Source organism: Schistocerca cancellata, chromosome 7 (assembly GCF_023864275.1).
Source record: "Schistocerca cancellata isolate TAMUIC-IGC-003103 chromosome 7, iqSchCanc2.1, whole genome shotgun sequence".
In the NCBI taxonomy this organism is placed as follows: Eukaryota; Metazoa; Arthropoda; class Insecta; order Orthoptera; family Acrididae; genus Schistocerca; species Schistocerca cancellata.
This window is the reverse complement of record NC_064632.1, coordinates 358,912,018-358,929,883: the sequence shown is the minus strand read 5'-3', so window position 1 is coordinate 358,929,883 and position 17,866 is coordinate 358,912,018. Positions and strand designations below refer to the sequence as shown.

General features: G+C 38.7%; 1 protein-coding gene across 1 annotated transcript in view; it reads left to right on the top strand.

The window, feature by feature from the left end:
- LOC126091873 (centrosomal protein of 89 kDa-like) overlaps window positions 1-17,866 on the top strand; it is a 115,280-nt gene that overhangs the window by 7,347 nt on the left and 90,067 nt on the right. Inside the window, exons 3-5 of the mRNA XM_049907154.1 lie at window positions 13,706-13,821; window positions 13,974-14,308; window positions 16,578-16,751. Coding sequence (XP_049763111.1) covers window positions 13,706-13,821; window positions 13,974-14,308; window positions 16,578-16,751 — 625 coding nt within the window. The remainder of the gene's footprint in view (window positions 1-13,705; window positions 13,822-13,973; window positions 14,309-16,577; window positions 16,752-17,866) is intronic.

Sequence of the window (17,866 nt, the reverse complement as noted above, 5' to 3'; positions counted from 1 at the left end):
TGGTTAGCACACTGAACTTGCATTCGAGAGGACGATGGTTCAAACCCGCAACTGACCATCCTGATTTATGTTTCGAGTATCTGGGTTGCAGTTAAATGTTGGGTTCTGTGTACCTGAACTGTAGGAAAGTTTTTTAAACATTATAAAATAGAATCCCAAGTGGAAAAAGGTGTAACACATTTGAGATATTTTGTTCACTAGGGGTTTAAAATAGGGGTGCAGGCAGCAGAGGCAACTCGAAAGATTTTTATTGTGTGTGGGACGAGAGCTATTGAAGAAGCTACATCGGAAAAGGATTTTTTTGCTTTAAGAAACATCATACTAACATAGCTGTGACATAGTTACAAAGGAGGTATACGACCATGTTGAAAAATGTGTGTAATCTGAAAAATGCAGGATAGGTCACCGATGGAAAAGTCAGTGAATGCAGAACAACTTTAATAATGCAGTATTATGCATTTCAGCATTTGCAATCATCAGATAACTACATATGAAATAAAAATGGGGTACTTAACCAATGTAGATGCTGAATTAAAAACATTACAGGCATTAGTAGACACGTACCCTGGAACTTCAAGTAACCAACAGACATAATAGTTACATTTTGTTGTGGTAGCAAGCATGAGAAGACTGTAAAAATTACAAAATTTGTGAACAAATTTCTAGTGCTTTCAGAAAAGCTAAGGTATAGATTGGTTTCTGTACACGAACAATACTCAATTCCATCTTATGCATTTCAGTAGACCAAAAGGCAGATAAGTTTTTGAAGTCAGGCATTTACAAAATTACATGCAGATCATGTGATAATATATATGTGGAGCAGACTGGTTGTGATTTTAGGACTAGATTTATAGATCTTAATTACAAGAATACTATTGCCCTTGGATGTAATTTAGCTACCAAGAATTGAAAATGCAGTGACCATTTTACACTTTGAGTTGAAAGATATAGATTGAGAGTGACTTGAACGACATGAAAACACCGTATGACTAATCCACACAATGTGTGAATGAGCAAATTAACTCAAATCATAAATGGTTCTTTGACATAGTGATTTATTTGATATATGTTGTCCTTCCTTCCATCAGCATCTCACTTCCATCTTGCACCTTCTTCTCAAGATGGTATTTTTAATGACCCCCTCCTCAAATCGAACTTTCCAACCTCCTCACCACCCACCAAATTTCCCCACACCAGCCCCGCAGCCCTCCACCCTGCCCCCCAAATCTCTCTTTTCATTATATTATTTACACTTTACAGGCTATAACAGCTTATAGTTATGTTTATGGCTTTCATTGATAGTCTTGGCGAGTGATCTCTGGTCGTTGTAACATTGTTTTGGGTGTTATGAATAAAATGTTATACATTTTCTGTTCTGAAACTTCCTGGCAAATTAAAACTGTGTGCCCGACCGAGACTCGAACTCGGGACCTTTGCCTTTCGCGGACAAGTGCTCTACCATCTGAGCTACCGAAGCGCGACTCACGTCCGGTACTCACAGCTTTACTTCTGCCAGTATCTCGTCTCCTACCTTCCAAACTTTACAGAAGCTCTCCTGCGAAACTTGCAGAACTAGCACTCCTGAAAGAAAGGATATTGCAGAGACATGGCTTAGCCACAGCCTGGGGGATGTTTCCAGAATGAAATTTTCACTCTGCAGCGGAGAGCCATGTCTCCGCAATATCCTTTCTTTCAGGAGTGCTAGTTCTGCAAGTTTCGCAGGAGAGCTTCTGTAAAGTTTGAAAGGTAGGAGACGAGATACTGGCAGATGTAAAGCTGTGAGTACCGGACATGAGTCGTGCATCGGTAGCTCAGATGGTAGAGCACTTGCCCGCGAAAGCCAAAGGTCCCGAGTTCGAGTCTCGGTCGGGCACACAGTTTTAATCCACCAGGAAGTTTCATATCAGGGCACACTCCGCTGCAGAGTGAAAATTTCATTCTGGATTTTCTGTCCTGATAATAATGCTAGGTAGTGCCATGGCACATATTCATTTCTTTATTTTACTCTGTTGTGCTATTATGTCGGCACTAAATATTTAAGTCTTTTTAACTATTTATGCCAAGCAGTGCATGAAGCTATATTAGCACTTATATACGACATTTTTCATTTAGAACAGACAGAGAATTTTACTATTCAAGTTATTTATTTTGCACTTGTTATCATTAGCCATGCTTTATTTAAAATTTTGATTACTGTTATTCCATCTGGCATCAAACGCTTGCACCCTTATCAGTAGTCACACTGAGAATGCTGTGAATTATACTGTGTAAATTATTTTGCGTAACACTTATATTCTCTTAATTTTCGTCACTTTTATTGTAAATTGCTTTGTGTTCTGTTGGTGTAATGTGGTTTTTAAGGGTTCAAAGTTTGTGTCCTTGTATCATGGTCAGTAATCTAGTATCAGTTTGCTCATGTTTGTTGCCACAACAACATGTTCACTGGTTACTTGAAGTTATGACTGTAATGTTTTTAACTGTAGTTTTATGTTGGCAAGGTAACCCATTTTTATTTCATATGTAATTACGTGATTTATTTTATTTTAATGGATATTTGATGATGGTAGATGCCGAAACATGTAATATTGGATTAACGAAGTCATTTTGCATTAATTCAATGACTTTTCCCTAAGCGATCTAGCCAGTGTTTTGCAGACTACCCAAACATCACACCGGCAGGAATAATTTTTCACATTTAGGAAGTCTCAATAACTGACATGAAGTCTCAGTAACTGACATGTGAGGAACCACCACATTTGCATCCAACAGACTAGGTTCAGGAGCTGGACGTAAGAGTAGTGCTTGCTCTTATTCAAAGCTAGAATTCAAAGATTTGACTATTACTACTTTTTCGCTTGAACATGATCAGTTTGCTCATTGAGCATTACTATGCAATGTTACTGATGACAAGTTATGATCCCTTTATGTTAGTTTCTTATGAAGAAGTTAATGGCTGAGCCCCAACAAAAGACATGTAGAGCAAGCAGCAGTGTGAACAGATAGTACTAGGCATCTAGTGGTATAAGAAGCTGTTGTGCACCATGTGTTCCTCCCTAGGGGTGTTTCCATGGCAGCTGGAAGTTTTTGCCAATCACTGAGAAGCTTTATTAGTCATAGTATAGCTAAACTGCTTCAAGTGGTACTACTACATGGTAATGCATTTTGCTGATTTCACAAACAAAACTATCCAGGGGTTTATTTCCAAAATTATTCCTCACACACTTATTCATCTGATGCACCATCAAATGTTTGCCTTTCCCACAACTTATGAAACAACTCATGAAATTCCTTCCAGGACGAAAATGCAGTTCAAACCTGGCTTTAACTCTGAATGAATAGGTTTGTACAGTTATGGAATCGGTTAACACTCTGAGCATTGTCAGACTGTTTTAGATAATGTTAGGGAATGTTTTGTTGATACTTAATTTCTCTCTTATGTTTACTGAAATATGCAGTGCCTAAATCTGCACAAATTAGTAAGGTATTAACTATTATGAAATGCGTAGATTGTTACTAACAGTGAAGATGACATACTGAGTTGCAGACAGGGACAATGAAAACAGCCAAAGCCTTCATCAGAAAAGAAAACATAAATGCATTAACACATGTAAACACACTTCACACATACGAATGCTATCTCTCGCTAACTTCTCAGGCCAAACTGGCATGAGCAGCCAGAGATAGCGGTCATGTGTGCTTGCTTGTGTTAATGGACATATGTTTCTTTTTTTTTCTGATGAAGGCTTTGGCCGAAAGCTTAATGTGTAACAGTCTTTTTGTTGTGCCTGTCTGCAATTCACTTATCCTCTTTATGGTGATTGGCAGTCTATCTATTCTTTCCATAATTGTTGCTATTCCAACCTGGAGTTTCCATTGTTAGTAAGATGTGCACTTTGGACTTCGTAATGGTCTGTGTTTATATGCTATCCCGTGTGTCACACTCAAGTAGTATAGAAATTTGACAGTTGGCGTAGACATATGAAAAAGCCCAGTTCATAAATCATTCAGAGTCACAATTTCTTAAATAAAATGGTATTTTCACAAAAACCAAAAATTATGTTGGCTGAATGAGAAAAAGGCATTATCAAGTGTGCGGTATCATAAGTTTCTCACCCTTTGTCTGTGAGTTAATGAAAGTAGCAAGAGGACTTATAGAATAGGTAAAAAACCTGGTCTCCAGCCAGACAGGAACCAAAACCCAACACTGTCTTTACTTCATTGCACTGCCCCATTACCTCAGTGCTAGCTGAGGGGCCTGAGTCTTCGTCTTTCTGTTATTAACCCCCCTGGTGACAAGTACAGATACATCACGAGAGGTTAGTTGCATTTTCCATGTGAAATGATGTCCTTGACCTCAAAACTATAAACTAATAACGTGATCTCACATCTTAAATGAAAATCACTTAGGTTATTCAGTGTTAATGACAAGAAAATATCAAGTGAATTCAGCAGGATATTTCTGTGCCATCCAGAAAGTAATTCGTGGTCTTACAGTTGCCAAACACACTCACCACATTGCCAAGTTTCATTTATGTAGGGTTACCAGATTATATTTTGGAAATATAGGACACATTAGTTAAAAATGTATGATATTTGACAAAAATGTAAGACATTTTCCATGAATGCAAAAATAATGTGCAGTTATAATGCACTAAAAAAGAATAATAATGAAGTTCCATGAAGGAATTATCCGAGTGGGACAGAAATTTGTAGATGTGATGTACTCGTACAAACAAACAAATGATTACAGTTTCAGAAAAATTCAATGAATTTTTCAAGAGCAAGAGCTTCACAATTGAATAAGTCAATAAGGCATTGGTCCATCTCTGGTCCTTATGCCATCAGTTATTTGGTCTGACATTGATTGATAGAATTGTTGGATATCATCCTTATGGATATCTTTCCAAATCCTGTCTGGTTGATGCATTAGATTGTCAAAATCCCAAGCTGGTTGGAGGACCCTGCCCATAATGCTCCAAACTTTCTCAATTGCGAATAGATTCGGTGGCTTTGCTGCCCAAGTTAGGATTTGGCAAGCACAAGGACAAGCATCAGAAACTCTGGCCTTGTGTTGGTGAACATTATCTTGTTGACAGGTAGGTCTAGAATGGCTTGCTGTGTGGAGGGCAACAAAACAGAGCACAGAATATTTTCAACATTCCGCTGTGTTGTAGGAGTGCCATTTATAACAAACAAAGTGGTTGTGCTATGAAAAGAATTGACACCCCAGACTATCACTCCTAGCTGTCAGGCCGTATGGTGAGCGACAGTCAGGTTGGTACCCCACTGCTATCCAAGGCATCTCCAGATATGTCTGTGATCTGGAATCTCATTGACTGGAGTAGAATTGTCTTCAGTGATGAGTCCTACTTTGAACGTAGTGTGAATGACCTGTGAAGATACATCTGGAGACACTGTGGGCAGCAGTGGGATACTGACCTAACTGTCACCCGCTATGTGGCCCATCAACCAGAAGTGATGGTCTGTGGTGCCATTTATTTTCATAGCAGGACCCCTTTCATTGTCAACCATGGCAAACTTACAACACAGTGGTATGTCAACAATATTCAATGCTCCATTTTGTTGCTTTTCGTGGCAAGCCACCCTGGGCTTAGATTTCAGCAAGATAATGCCCACACACAAACAGCTAGAGTTTCTGTTGCTTGTCTTTGTGCTTGCCAAACCCTTGCTTGGCCAGCAAGATCGCTGAGTCTCTCCCCAATTGAGAATGTTTGGAGCATTATGTGCAGGGCCCTCCAACCATCTCAGGATTTTGACAATCTTAACACACTATTGGACAGAACTTGGCACAATATCATTCAGGAGGACATCCAACAACTCTCATCAATCAGCGCCAAGACGTATAACTGCCTCCATAAGGGCCAGAGGTGAACAAACATGTTACATCCATGTCCAATTTGTGAAACTTTTTCTCTTGAATAAATCATCCAATTTCCATTCCATTCAGATAATTTCTTTGTGGTGCTCCTTCGTATTTTTTCCACCCATCTTCTTCTTCTTCTTCTCAGTATGAACATTACTTTTGCATTCATGAAGAATGTCTTATATTTTTGTCAAATGTCCTACATTGTGCCCTATGTTTCCATAAAATAATCTGATAACCATATATAAGTGAAATTTGGCAACAATGCTGAGTGTGTTTGGCATTTGTGTGACCATGAGTTATCTCCTGTATGGCACAGAAATATCCTGCTGAATTCGTTTGATATTTCCATTGAAGAACCTGAGTGACTTTCACTTAAGATATGAGATCATTTTATCAATGTATGGTTTTGAGTCCAGGGAGGTAATTCCACATGTAAATTGCAACTGATCTTGTCTGTTGCATTGTGATACATTTGTGCTAGCCACCACCGGGGCAAGAATGAAAAGACTAAGGCTCAGGCTCTCCAGCTAGCTCTGAGGTAATGGTGTAGCACTGGGAAGTAACGACAGGGTAGGGTCTTGGTTTCAGTCATGATGGAGGCCAGTTTTTTTTACCTATTCTATAAGTCCTCTCACAACTTGCAGTACCCCACAGTACACTGCACCTTTTTCTGCTCCTGCTGACATAATTTTTGGGTTCTGTGAATACACAATTTTATTTATGAAATTGTGGTATTGAATACTTTATTAACTGGGCTTCTTTATATGTCTACTCCAACTACCATATTTCCATACTACTCAAGTATTACACATGACAGCATATAAACATGGACCATTTTACAGTCCAAAATGCATAATATCATACTAACTCATGCAGATTTAGTCACGGTCATGTTATGGGTACTTCATGCTTTATTAAATTAGGCTTTTGTGGTAAGGTTAGTTCATTTGTATTAGTACAGTGCAAATTTTAATAGAATTTTCCTTTGGCTTACTGCAAAGATCAATTAACATATGAGAGAAATTAAGTCCAACAATATATTACCTAATGATATGAATATAATAGAGGGAAACATTCCACGTGGGAAACAATATATCTAAAAACAAAGATGATGTGACTTACCAAACGAAAGCGCTGGCACGTCGATAGACACACAAACATACACACAAAATTCTAGCTTTCGCAACCAATGGTTGCCTCGTCAGGAAAGAGGGAAGGAGAGGGAAAGACGAAAGGATTTGGGTTTTAAGGGAGAGGGTAAGGAGTCATTCCAATCCCGGGAGCGGAAAGACTTACTTTAGGGGGAAAAAGGACGGGTATACACTCGCGCGCACACACACACACATATACAGACACAAGCAGACATATGTCTGCCAGGTTCGCAGGAGAGCTTCTGTAAAGTTTGGAAGGTAGGAGACGAGGTACTGGCAGAAGTAAAGCTGTGAGTACCGGGCGTGAGTCGTGCTTCGGTAGCTCAGATGGTAGAGCACTTGCCCGCGAAAGGCAAAGGTCCCGAGTTCGAGTCTCGGTCGGGCACTCAGTTTTAATCTGCCAGGAAGTTTCATATCAGCGCACACTCCGCTGCAGAGTGAAAATCTCATTCTGGAAACTGAACCAATATGACGCTTGGGTGAGGGTATTGTCAGAAAAATCTTTTAACTTATTTACATCATTTTTGTAGTTTAGGAAGGTAGTGTCATCTGCAAATAGCACTGTATTGGAACTTATAATGGAGGGTAGATCATTGATTATTACCGAAAACAAAAATGGTCCCAATGCAGATCCCCGCAGAACTCCCACGTTAGATTGTTTTTCGGAGACTTTTCTGTGCCAATACACACAACTTACGTTCAGTTTTGGAGATAACACTTTAGTAGTTTTAGGTAGTACACCCTGATGCTATAAAAATGGAGTTTCTGTAGAAGTGTGCCATGTTCTACGCAATCAAATGCTTTACTCAGTTCACCGAATGTGGCATGAGCAAATCCTTTCTCCTCAAACACTTTAAGAACTTATTTAATTACAGAGCCTATTGTGTCTACTGTTGATGATTTTTTTTTTAATCCATATTGTGTTGCATTAAATATTCCAAGTTTTTAAAAATGAGCAGACAACTGATGTTAAAATGGTGTATTCTATTATTTTGACCATGACAATTATTGATATTGGTCTGAAACTTGCAGGGTTGTCTTTGTCGCCCCTTCTCGACACAGGAACCACCCTAGATAATTTCATCTCCTCTGAAAAGTGTTCCTCTGATAAACATTTATATATGCAGTGAGTCAGTGGATAAACAATGGAATCAGTGACTCAGTCCGCCCCGCTAGCTGAGTGGTCAGCATGTCGTAATGTCATGCCAAGGGCCCTGGGTTCAATTCCCGGCTGGGTGGGAGATTTTTTCCACTCAGGGACTGGATGTTATGTTGTTGTAATCATCATCATCTCATCCTCATTGACACACAAGTCACCAAAGTGGCGTCAACTCAAAAGACATGCACTGGGCAAATGGTCTACCCGACGGGAGGCCCTAGCGACACATCATTTCATTTCATTTCAGCAAATTGCAAGACTTGTCATAGATATCAGCACTCTCTGATGACTTAAAACTTTCTTACTGTTTTTAATACAGTACTAAGCATAACCTCAAAAAAAGTGAGAATATTATGTAAAGGCATCCCATGATGAATTTTTTCTAAGAGTTCTGATGGACTTGTATCAGGTTTACTGATGCCATTGCTTTCTTCCTCGATAGATTTAATAAAGTAATCATTCAACTCTTGTGGAGAAATATTGATTTTTACCTTATGTGATTCTTTACAACACTATTTACGAGATTCCAAGCAGCTGTGCATTTATTGTTAGAAGTCTCAATGTACTGGGCATTGTGCGACTTTTTCGCTTCAGTAATTGCTTTTTTATAACCATTTCTCCATCTTACATACAGAGATTTTGCATTTTCAGACTTAGTGTTATTTTATATATCTAACAGCATCATTACATGATCTTTCATATCTGACAGCATTTTAGTGTACCAAAAAGTTTCCTTTTTTGACACCTTCTTTTTACAACCTCTGTCTGTTACATTACACTGGTCAACACTCATTTTCTTGCCAAGGATATTTGAGTGGCTTTAGGATGGGTTAGTGGTGCTGAGGACGAATATAGCAACCATTTATGCAGTTTGGCTCTAGTTTTTGAGATAATGCATGATTTATTCAAAAAATTAGAAAAAATTGCTAATACTGAACTCAAGCGCTACAAACTACAATGAAAAAAGAAAATAATCTTTATAAATAGCTTCTATGAAAACCTGATAGGCATTTGTCCACGTATAAAACATAATTGAAAAGTTTCTCTATAAGTATATCATTTTCCGTCCATGACGAACCGCTTCCTGCACGCTTTCCTTTTATAGGTCTCTTCAGAACAGTCACGTTGCAGATTCCAGCAATAATCTGCCATCATATGCCTGTCCCATCTTCCTTTATATCTTTCCTCTATTCCTTTCATATCTTGATGGAACCGCTCTCCTTGTTCCTCACTGAAATCACCTAGATTACGAGGAAATCGATCCAAGTGGCTGTGAAGGAAGTGCAATTTTATGCTCATGTTAGCTCCTAAGTTTTGAAAGTTAATGAGCATGTTTTTGACCAGTTCCTCGTAATTGGGAGCTTTATGATTGCCCAAAAAACATTTTACAACAGCGACAAAACTGTTCCAGGCCGATGCTTCAGTGACAGTCATGACACTTGTAAAATTGGTATCGTTGATGAGCCTGCGAATTTGAGGACCATCAAATATTCCTGCCTTAAGTTTTTCACTACTGAGTCCAGGGAACGTATTGCAGATGTATGTGAAGCAATTACCATTTCTGTCTAAAGCTTTGGTGAATTGCTTCATTAGTCCTAACTTAATATGTAATGGTGGAAGAACAATCTTGTCCCTACTAACCAGAGGTTCATTAATGATGTTAGCTTCACCAACAGCCATATGTTCCCTTGGAGGCCATGTTTTCTGCTTCCAATGTTCGTGCTTTGCCCTACTATCCCAAATGTAGATAAAACATGGGTGCTTTGTGTATCCACTTTGTTGTCCAAGCAAGAAGTTCACCATTTTCAAATCAACACAAATCAACCACTGGTGCTGCATATACTGAATTTTCTGCAGAACCATCTTGATGTTAGCATATGCTTCACAAAGTTTTGTTGAGTGGGCAATTGGAATAGATGCGTAACGATTGCCATTGTGTAGGAGAACACATTTTAAACTTCTAGTGGAACTGTCTATGAAGAGACGCCAGTCCTCTGGTCTATATTCCGGCAGCCCCAATTCAAGTAAAAGTCCAGGTATATTGCTGCAATACACTATAACCTCTTCTTGGTTGAAGTATGGAAGAAGGTTTTCTTCTCTCGTCCGGTAAGCTGTTATTTTAACACTTGGATGAAGACAGTTCTTTTCCTTAAGCCTGGATGCTAAGAGTTCTGATGCTTGCTTTGAAAGATTGAGTTCTCGTATCAAGTCACTGAGCTCCTTCTGGTCGAACTGCTGGGGTTGTGTCTCGCGTCCTTCGTATTCCGAACCACTACTTGTACATTCCTCGCCGTGCACCTCGTCATCTGATGATGTTAGAGTGGGTAATGTTGTGAAGGTTGGTACAGGAACATCGTTGCTGTGCACCACCGGTCTTCTTGCTGACTCCAAATCGGGATATACCCACTTTCGTTTTTTGAACCTATTAAAACCTTTCACATTAACAATGCAAAAATAGCAATCATCTGTATGGTTCTTCTGCTCTCGCCATACCATAGGCACTCCGAAGTTTAAGCTTTTCCTTTTTCGTTTTGTCCACTGCCGTAAGCACTCCACACAGCATTTACAAACTTTATGGGGTGCCCACGCCTTGTCTTGATCTCCAAGTTTAATTCCGAAATATGCCAGATACGCTTCCTTCACAAAAGGAGTGATATTCTTCCTGTTCTTTTGAAGAACGTATTCACCACAAATGTAGCAGAACTCATCTGGATGGTTCACGCAAAGACGGCGTGAAGAACTCATGTTTTCCTAAAACAAAATTGCACAAATACTACATATTATGCAGAACTTTCTTGTATTTGCATGTCAATTACATCCAACAAACATCATTAATTGTTTTGTGTGAAATGAATACTCACCTCTTATTTGCTACGTCACGATGAAAAGGTTCTATCTCCTTGAAGCTGCACTGCACATGTGTGTGACTTTCGACCATCGCCATTTTTCTTGTTTACACTGAACGCTACCTATCGGCTGTTGCGGGGATTACCTCGGCCAACAAATGAATGTCGAGTACCGCCGAATTCAAATCTGCACAACCCTCAATATCTTCAACACACGCACCGCACAACAGGACTGAACAAATGCTGACAGTGTGATGTTTGCATGATGTAATCCTCAACCACACAGATGCACTTCCTGAGCACAATTGTTTAATAAAGATAGTACAATATCACTAATTAAAAAACAGGTAGCAAATACATTACACCATATATGGACCCTGCAGTCGATATTATCCACATGAAACTCTCATTTCCACAAGTAACCTATATCTCAAAAACCAGAGCCAATTTGGAAAAAGTACAAATATACTCGGAATGAGTATCATAACAATATCCCATTTTCGTTCAAACTTCCCTGGCAACGAAAAAAAAAATTTATTTTGTAGAGCTGTGTTATATTTCCTAATAGGAATACTATCATTAAATATTTGCAAAAATGAGTTAGAGAAACATTCAAAATTTATCTTAGCTGACTAATTATTTGATAGATAAAGATTACCATCATTTCTGTAGCAGTATCAGTCTCTGTCTGCAAGGGTTTTCCTGAACTTGTCAGTTTTTCCATTGATCAGTGGTGTAGTGATCACCATTTTTAAATTGTCCATGTTACCAATAAGATTGACTGGGCTGGTCCTGTTAGCATATATTAGGGACACTGATTTGTGATCAGAAAAGAGAACATTGTTACATCACGCTGGGCTTAGGTACATTTAAAATTAACAAATATATTGTCTAAGCACTCTTGTTCCCTAGTAGGTTTGTAGTTAACACACTGTAGATTGAACTGTTGTAATAGGTTTTTCAACTGCTCCTGAAATTTAATGGATTATTCTTCTGTGCCTTTTCTGACTAAGTTAGATCCACTTTTGTTCTTCTCCTCAATGTGTACAGCAGGATCTACTTATCGATTTACAAAGTGTCATGCATCAGTCTTTCTTTTTGTGTACCAGTGTCATTCCATTAAATCGTGTTTCTGGAGCTGGCGTGGATACACGCCCTTTCTGCCACACAGGATTAAAATTTCCTTTGCTGAATTTAGACCTTGGTATTTTCTGTTGTAAAATTATTTCATGTCTTTTATTCCAGGCATGAGAGCACTTTGTATCTCTCATTGTTAAGTTGGAGGAGTGTTCAGATAGGGGAGGCACAAGTATTTGTGTCAAGATTAAAATATTTTCAGATATGAATCCATGTCAGTTCTTAATTTGCCATTTACCACATTCGTTAATGGATGGAGCGTTGCTATAGCATCATGATTTGCATAGTGGTCCAAGAACTGAGCTCTGTAGCACATCTGTTTTTACTTTCTTCGCATGAGAGTGCCTGTTTTTAACTGAATAAAATTATCTGCTGTTGCTTAAATATGAATCAGAGTTGAAGATGAGTTACTTATTCCATAGTATTCAAGCTTTGCAATCATGATATCGCAAGAAATAGTCAATGGCATTTCTTGCATTATGTAACATCAGAGGCACAATTAAAATACAGTTAGTGCTTCTTTAACAGTATCAAGGACATGATGGTAGTATTCTTCCCTGTAGGAAACCAAACTGTCTAACTAATAAAAGATAATTTTCAAAATAGTTACACAGTTAACAATACATTAGGAACTCAGATATTTTAGACAATATTGGAACAATAGGCTTCCACCAGATCCAAAAAAATGAGGGTAATCTGCTCCAGCCTTTCAAGTATGGGTTACATGGCTTCTTTGTGGCACACTCCCATTACTCTGCACAGGAGTTTCTTATAGTGGTTTAGAACCTTTCACTAAATTGCTTAACAAGTATATGTATAGCCTATCGTCACAAATCTCTTGTTCTTGTGTGTCTTTTTTTTAACTGCTCTCTTCTTGTTAACTTCAGCTTTCTGTGCATTATGTATGCAATAACTTCGGCTCAGGTGATTAGCTACATGTGTACTCATGTACGCAGTTATTCTCATATTTTCATATGAATATTTCTGGATATTGGGTCTGTCTTATACAAACCATAATCTTCAAAAATTCTCATTTAGTATTTTTTGTTTAATGTAATAACATTCATGCTTTCATTCCATCAGTTTTGGGTACAGTGTTTCTTGTCAATGTTCAATGCCAGAAGCAACTTTTTACAATGTTCCTGTCACATTATTGTATAATAGTTGTTATAGTTGCAACAACTTGTGTGCTGCTACATTACCATAAGTGAAAGTCGGTAACAAAATACTGAACAAAGCAGTCTTCCGGTGCACCCACTATGCTAAAAGTTTCGGTTAACTCCTTCAAGATATATAATACACTCGACATAGCAGTGTCTCCTTGCAATGCACTAATAATCTTCTCTTGCAGTAATTATTTTATATTACTGGGAATACTACTTACTCACAATAGTATTATTTTGAAAGCAAAACTTTGCAATTCACATATGTTTCTGCCTCATAATTTTCCATTTTGTCATATGCCACATTTTATCACATAATTCTCTTCTGTTCAAACCATTAATTTGCATAACTTATTTCACAGCACTCATGCGGATGAAAAGCAATATGAAGCACTGGTCAAAGAGGTCCAAAGGCTCACAACTGAGAATCAACAACTGGCACAGAAGGCAGCTATTACTGATTCTGGACATCAGCTATGTGTGTACTTTTTTGAATCATGGCATTATTTTGCCAATTTTACAATTATCTATAGTTGAAAACAACATTAGTAATGCTGTAGAGGAGAACAGCAATAGATAAAACATTGTAAAGTGTTCAATAATTAAGAAAGTATCACTATTTGCTTCCAGATGAAGAAGCCTTTCGCAGGAAGAATGAGCAAATAGCATCTTTACAGGCACGCCTCAGTCGGTATGAGAAACACAAGCAAGATTTGGAACGACAGCGAGACTCACTGCGAGAGCAGCTGGAGGATACTCGCCAAAAAATGGAGCAGTCAGTTTTTGAATCTACACAGGCAAAAGAGTCGGAGGACATTTCCATGCTGCAGGAGCTGGTGGTCAGACTCAATGCAGAGCTTGAACGTTACCAGCAGAAATTCCACAAGCTTGGTGTGGAAATACCATCACAGCGACAAGACACACCACATCCTCCAAGGGATGTATCCCCTGAGACCTGGGCTAAGGTAGGTTATTATAGTTATTCCTTAATTTCTTTGCTTACTCTAAAAGAAATCAAAATAAAATATGTAATATATAGCTGTCAATATTTCTTTTCTTGCTACTGCCAGTATATTTTTTATGTTCTCTTTACTTCTGCCATTATTAGTTATTTTTCTGCTCAAATAGCAAAACTTGTCTATGACTTTTAGTGTCTCATTCCCTAATATAATGTCCTAGTATCGCCCGATTTTTGTTGACTACATTCCAGTGCCCTTGTTTTATTTTTGTTGATATTCATCTCATAATCTGTTGTCAAAACACTATCCATTACATTCAGCTGATCTTCCAAATCCTTCTCTGTCTCTACCAAAACCAAAATGTCATCGGCAAGCATCAAAATTTTTGTGTGTTCTTCCTGAAATTTACATTCCATCGCGAATTTCCCCTTAATTTCCTTTACTGGTTGCTCAATATATAGGTTGAATAGCACATGAGAAATAGGTTACAAACCTTTCTCACTCCCTTAGCAGTTATTGCCTTCTCTTCAGGTACTTTGGCCTAGTTTCTTTGCAAGTTGTAGATAACTTTTCACTTCCTACAGAGTAAGGTGGCACAGTGAGTGTTTAGCACACTGGACCCGCATTTGGCTGGGGAATGGTTCAAATTCCCATCTGACCATCCAGATTTAGATTTTCCATGATTTCCTTAAATCACTCCAGGCAGGTGCCAGTTTGGTTCCTTTCAAAACGAGTGGGCAATTTCCTTCCCCATCCTTTCATAATCCAGGCTTGTGTTCCATCTCTAATGCCCTTGTTGTCAGTGGCACTCTAATCTTCCTTCCATCTTTCACTCCCTGTATTTTATTCCTGCTAGCTTCCTAATTCCAAAGAGTGTATTCCAGTTAACATTGTCAAATCACCAGCGATTTACCTGTCTTCAACAACATTGTTTTACATGTTCCTGTATTTCTCTGAAAATGTAACTGAACTTCCCTCAGGTCAGCTTTTGTCATTTGTTCCATCCATCTGTAGATAATTCATGTTAGTATTTTGCAACCGTGACTTACTAAAATTATGGATCAATCGTTCACACCTGTCAACAACTGCCTGCTTTGTAGTTCAAAATTACATTCGTCTTTAAGTCGGAAAGTATTTTGCCTGTGTCATATGTGCTGCATACTAGGTGAAATAGTTTTGTCGTTGTATGTTCCTTTGATCCATGACCACCAAATTGCCAATGAAACTTACAGAAATTGGTCTGAGCATGATCTGAGGTGCAAATATTTTGCTCAATGGATGTGCTCAATAGTAATGAGCCCAGGTGACCTTCCAAGTCACATAAGTACATCATGTCTGTAGTGTGTTCCTCAAACCATCATGACACCATCAGATATGTTGCTCACTACCAAAAGACAATGGTAGATGTGTCAGGACCCCACTTCATGCTGTTTAAACATCCCTCAGATGAAAATACTTTCACCACCTGAGGAAATGGTGTCCTGTTAGTACCGTGCATTGTCTCAGCAATTTTCAGCACACTGCTACCCAGCCATTGCATATTCCAGTTTGTTGTGTGACATTTGAGTAGAGGTGACCTATTCTGTACTTAGCGCATCCAGTTTGATTTTCTGTGCCCATGCTAATCTCTGTGCCCTGTGGTATGGTAAGTAGATGCACATTTGTGATGAGGTGTCTCCTGTTCTCTATACTGAGGAGATGGCTCTGAATGGTTTACATGCTCACCAGTTGGCATTGTCCACCACTGAACTGGCAGGTGCTTTGTTGCACAGTGGCCCATCATTAGTCCATGGTGATGTCAGTCATCAACACATACTTGGCCAGGACAGGTTACTCAGGCCATGGGCAATTCCCCAAGTCTAGATACTTGCAGTAGTACACCCTTTAAAAGCTGGCAGTGCCTGCATGACCTAGCGGATGGATTGTTCTGTAGACCAGGCACCCCCAAACTGGCCACCATCAGTTTGCACTGATGTGGATCTTGCACACCCTGTGCTTGACTGTCATGCAAACTGGCAGTATTTGGTCTCATCACATCTCAGTCACATGATACCCAGGATATTGTATTTTTTGTGGCAACACGAAAGCTCTCTCTAATTCTGCTTCTTTTGAATAAGCAGTAGAACTGGATTTCAGAAATGCACATAAATATTAGTTTAGAACTGTTCAGAAGCTTTTGTACTGAAAACTAGACTGTCATTGACTCGGAGAGTTAATAATTTCACTGTATTATGTGTGTGAAATGCAAGAGTAAGTGTTATGTTTATATCTACAGGTTAGCCATGGTCTGCTGGGGCCTTTGCTGAAAGCATACTCAGAAACTATCCAAGAGAAGGATGATCTTGCACGCAGTTATGAAAAGGACTTGGCACAACTTAATGCTCATTGCAGAGACCTTGTTTCAGAAAATGAGCAGCTGTATGCTGAACTTGATGAAACTACTAGAAAGGTTGGTTTAATATTTTCCAGGCAAACAGTGCTGTAAGCTTACTTGGAAAGTACACCAGTAAAATTTGCAGAAGAAAGTGCTTGTATATGATGTAAGATGTATTTATTTGTTGAAACTCACTTCTATGATACACCCTGGCTTTCTTGGATATATCTTTTTTACCATCATCCTTCCGTTCTATCACTTTCTTTGATTACTATACCTTTTTGTTTTATTATTATTATTATTATTATTATTATTATTATTATTAATAATAATAATATTTGGTGGCTTCTTTTTAATTATGGAAGATGTCAGTGTGTGCTGGGAATATAATGAAAGAAATGAGATACGAAATTGCCATAATCTGAATTCTCCTTCTAGAGTCTTCATGTTGTTGTTGTTGTTGTGGTCTTCAGTCCTGAGACTGGTTTGATGCAGCTCTCCATCCTACTCTATCCTGTGCAAGCTTCTTCATCTCCCAGTACCTACTGCAACCTACATCCTTCTGAATCTGCTTAGTGTATTCATCTCTTGGTCTCCCCCTACGATTTTTACCCTCCACGCTGCCCTCCAAAACTAAATTGGTGATCCCTTGATGCCTCAGAACATGTCCTACCAACCGATCCCTTCTTCTGGTCAAGTTGTGCGACAAACTTCTCTTCTCACCAATCCTATTCAATACTTCCTCATTAGTTATGTGATCTACCCATCTAATCTTCAGCATTCTTCTGTAGCACCACATTTCGAAAGCTTCTATTCTCTTCCTGTCCAAACTATTTACCGTCCATGTTTCACTTCCATACATGGCTACACTCCATACAAATACTTTCAGAAATGACTTCCTGACACTTAAATCTATACTCGATGTTAACAAATTTCTCTTCTTCAGAAACGCTTTCCTTGCCATTGCCAGTCTACATTTTATATCCTCTCTACTTCGACCATCATCAGTTATTTTGCTCCCCAAATAGCAAAACTCCTTTACTACTTTAAGTGCCTCATTTCCTAATCTAATTCCCTCAGCATCACCCGACTTAATTCGAATACATTCCATTATCCTCGTTTTGCTTTTGTTGATGTTCATCTTATATCCTCCTTTTAAGACACTGTCCATTCCGTTCAACTGCTCTTCC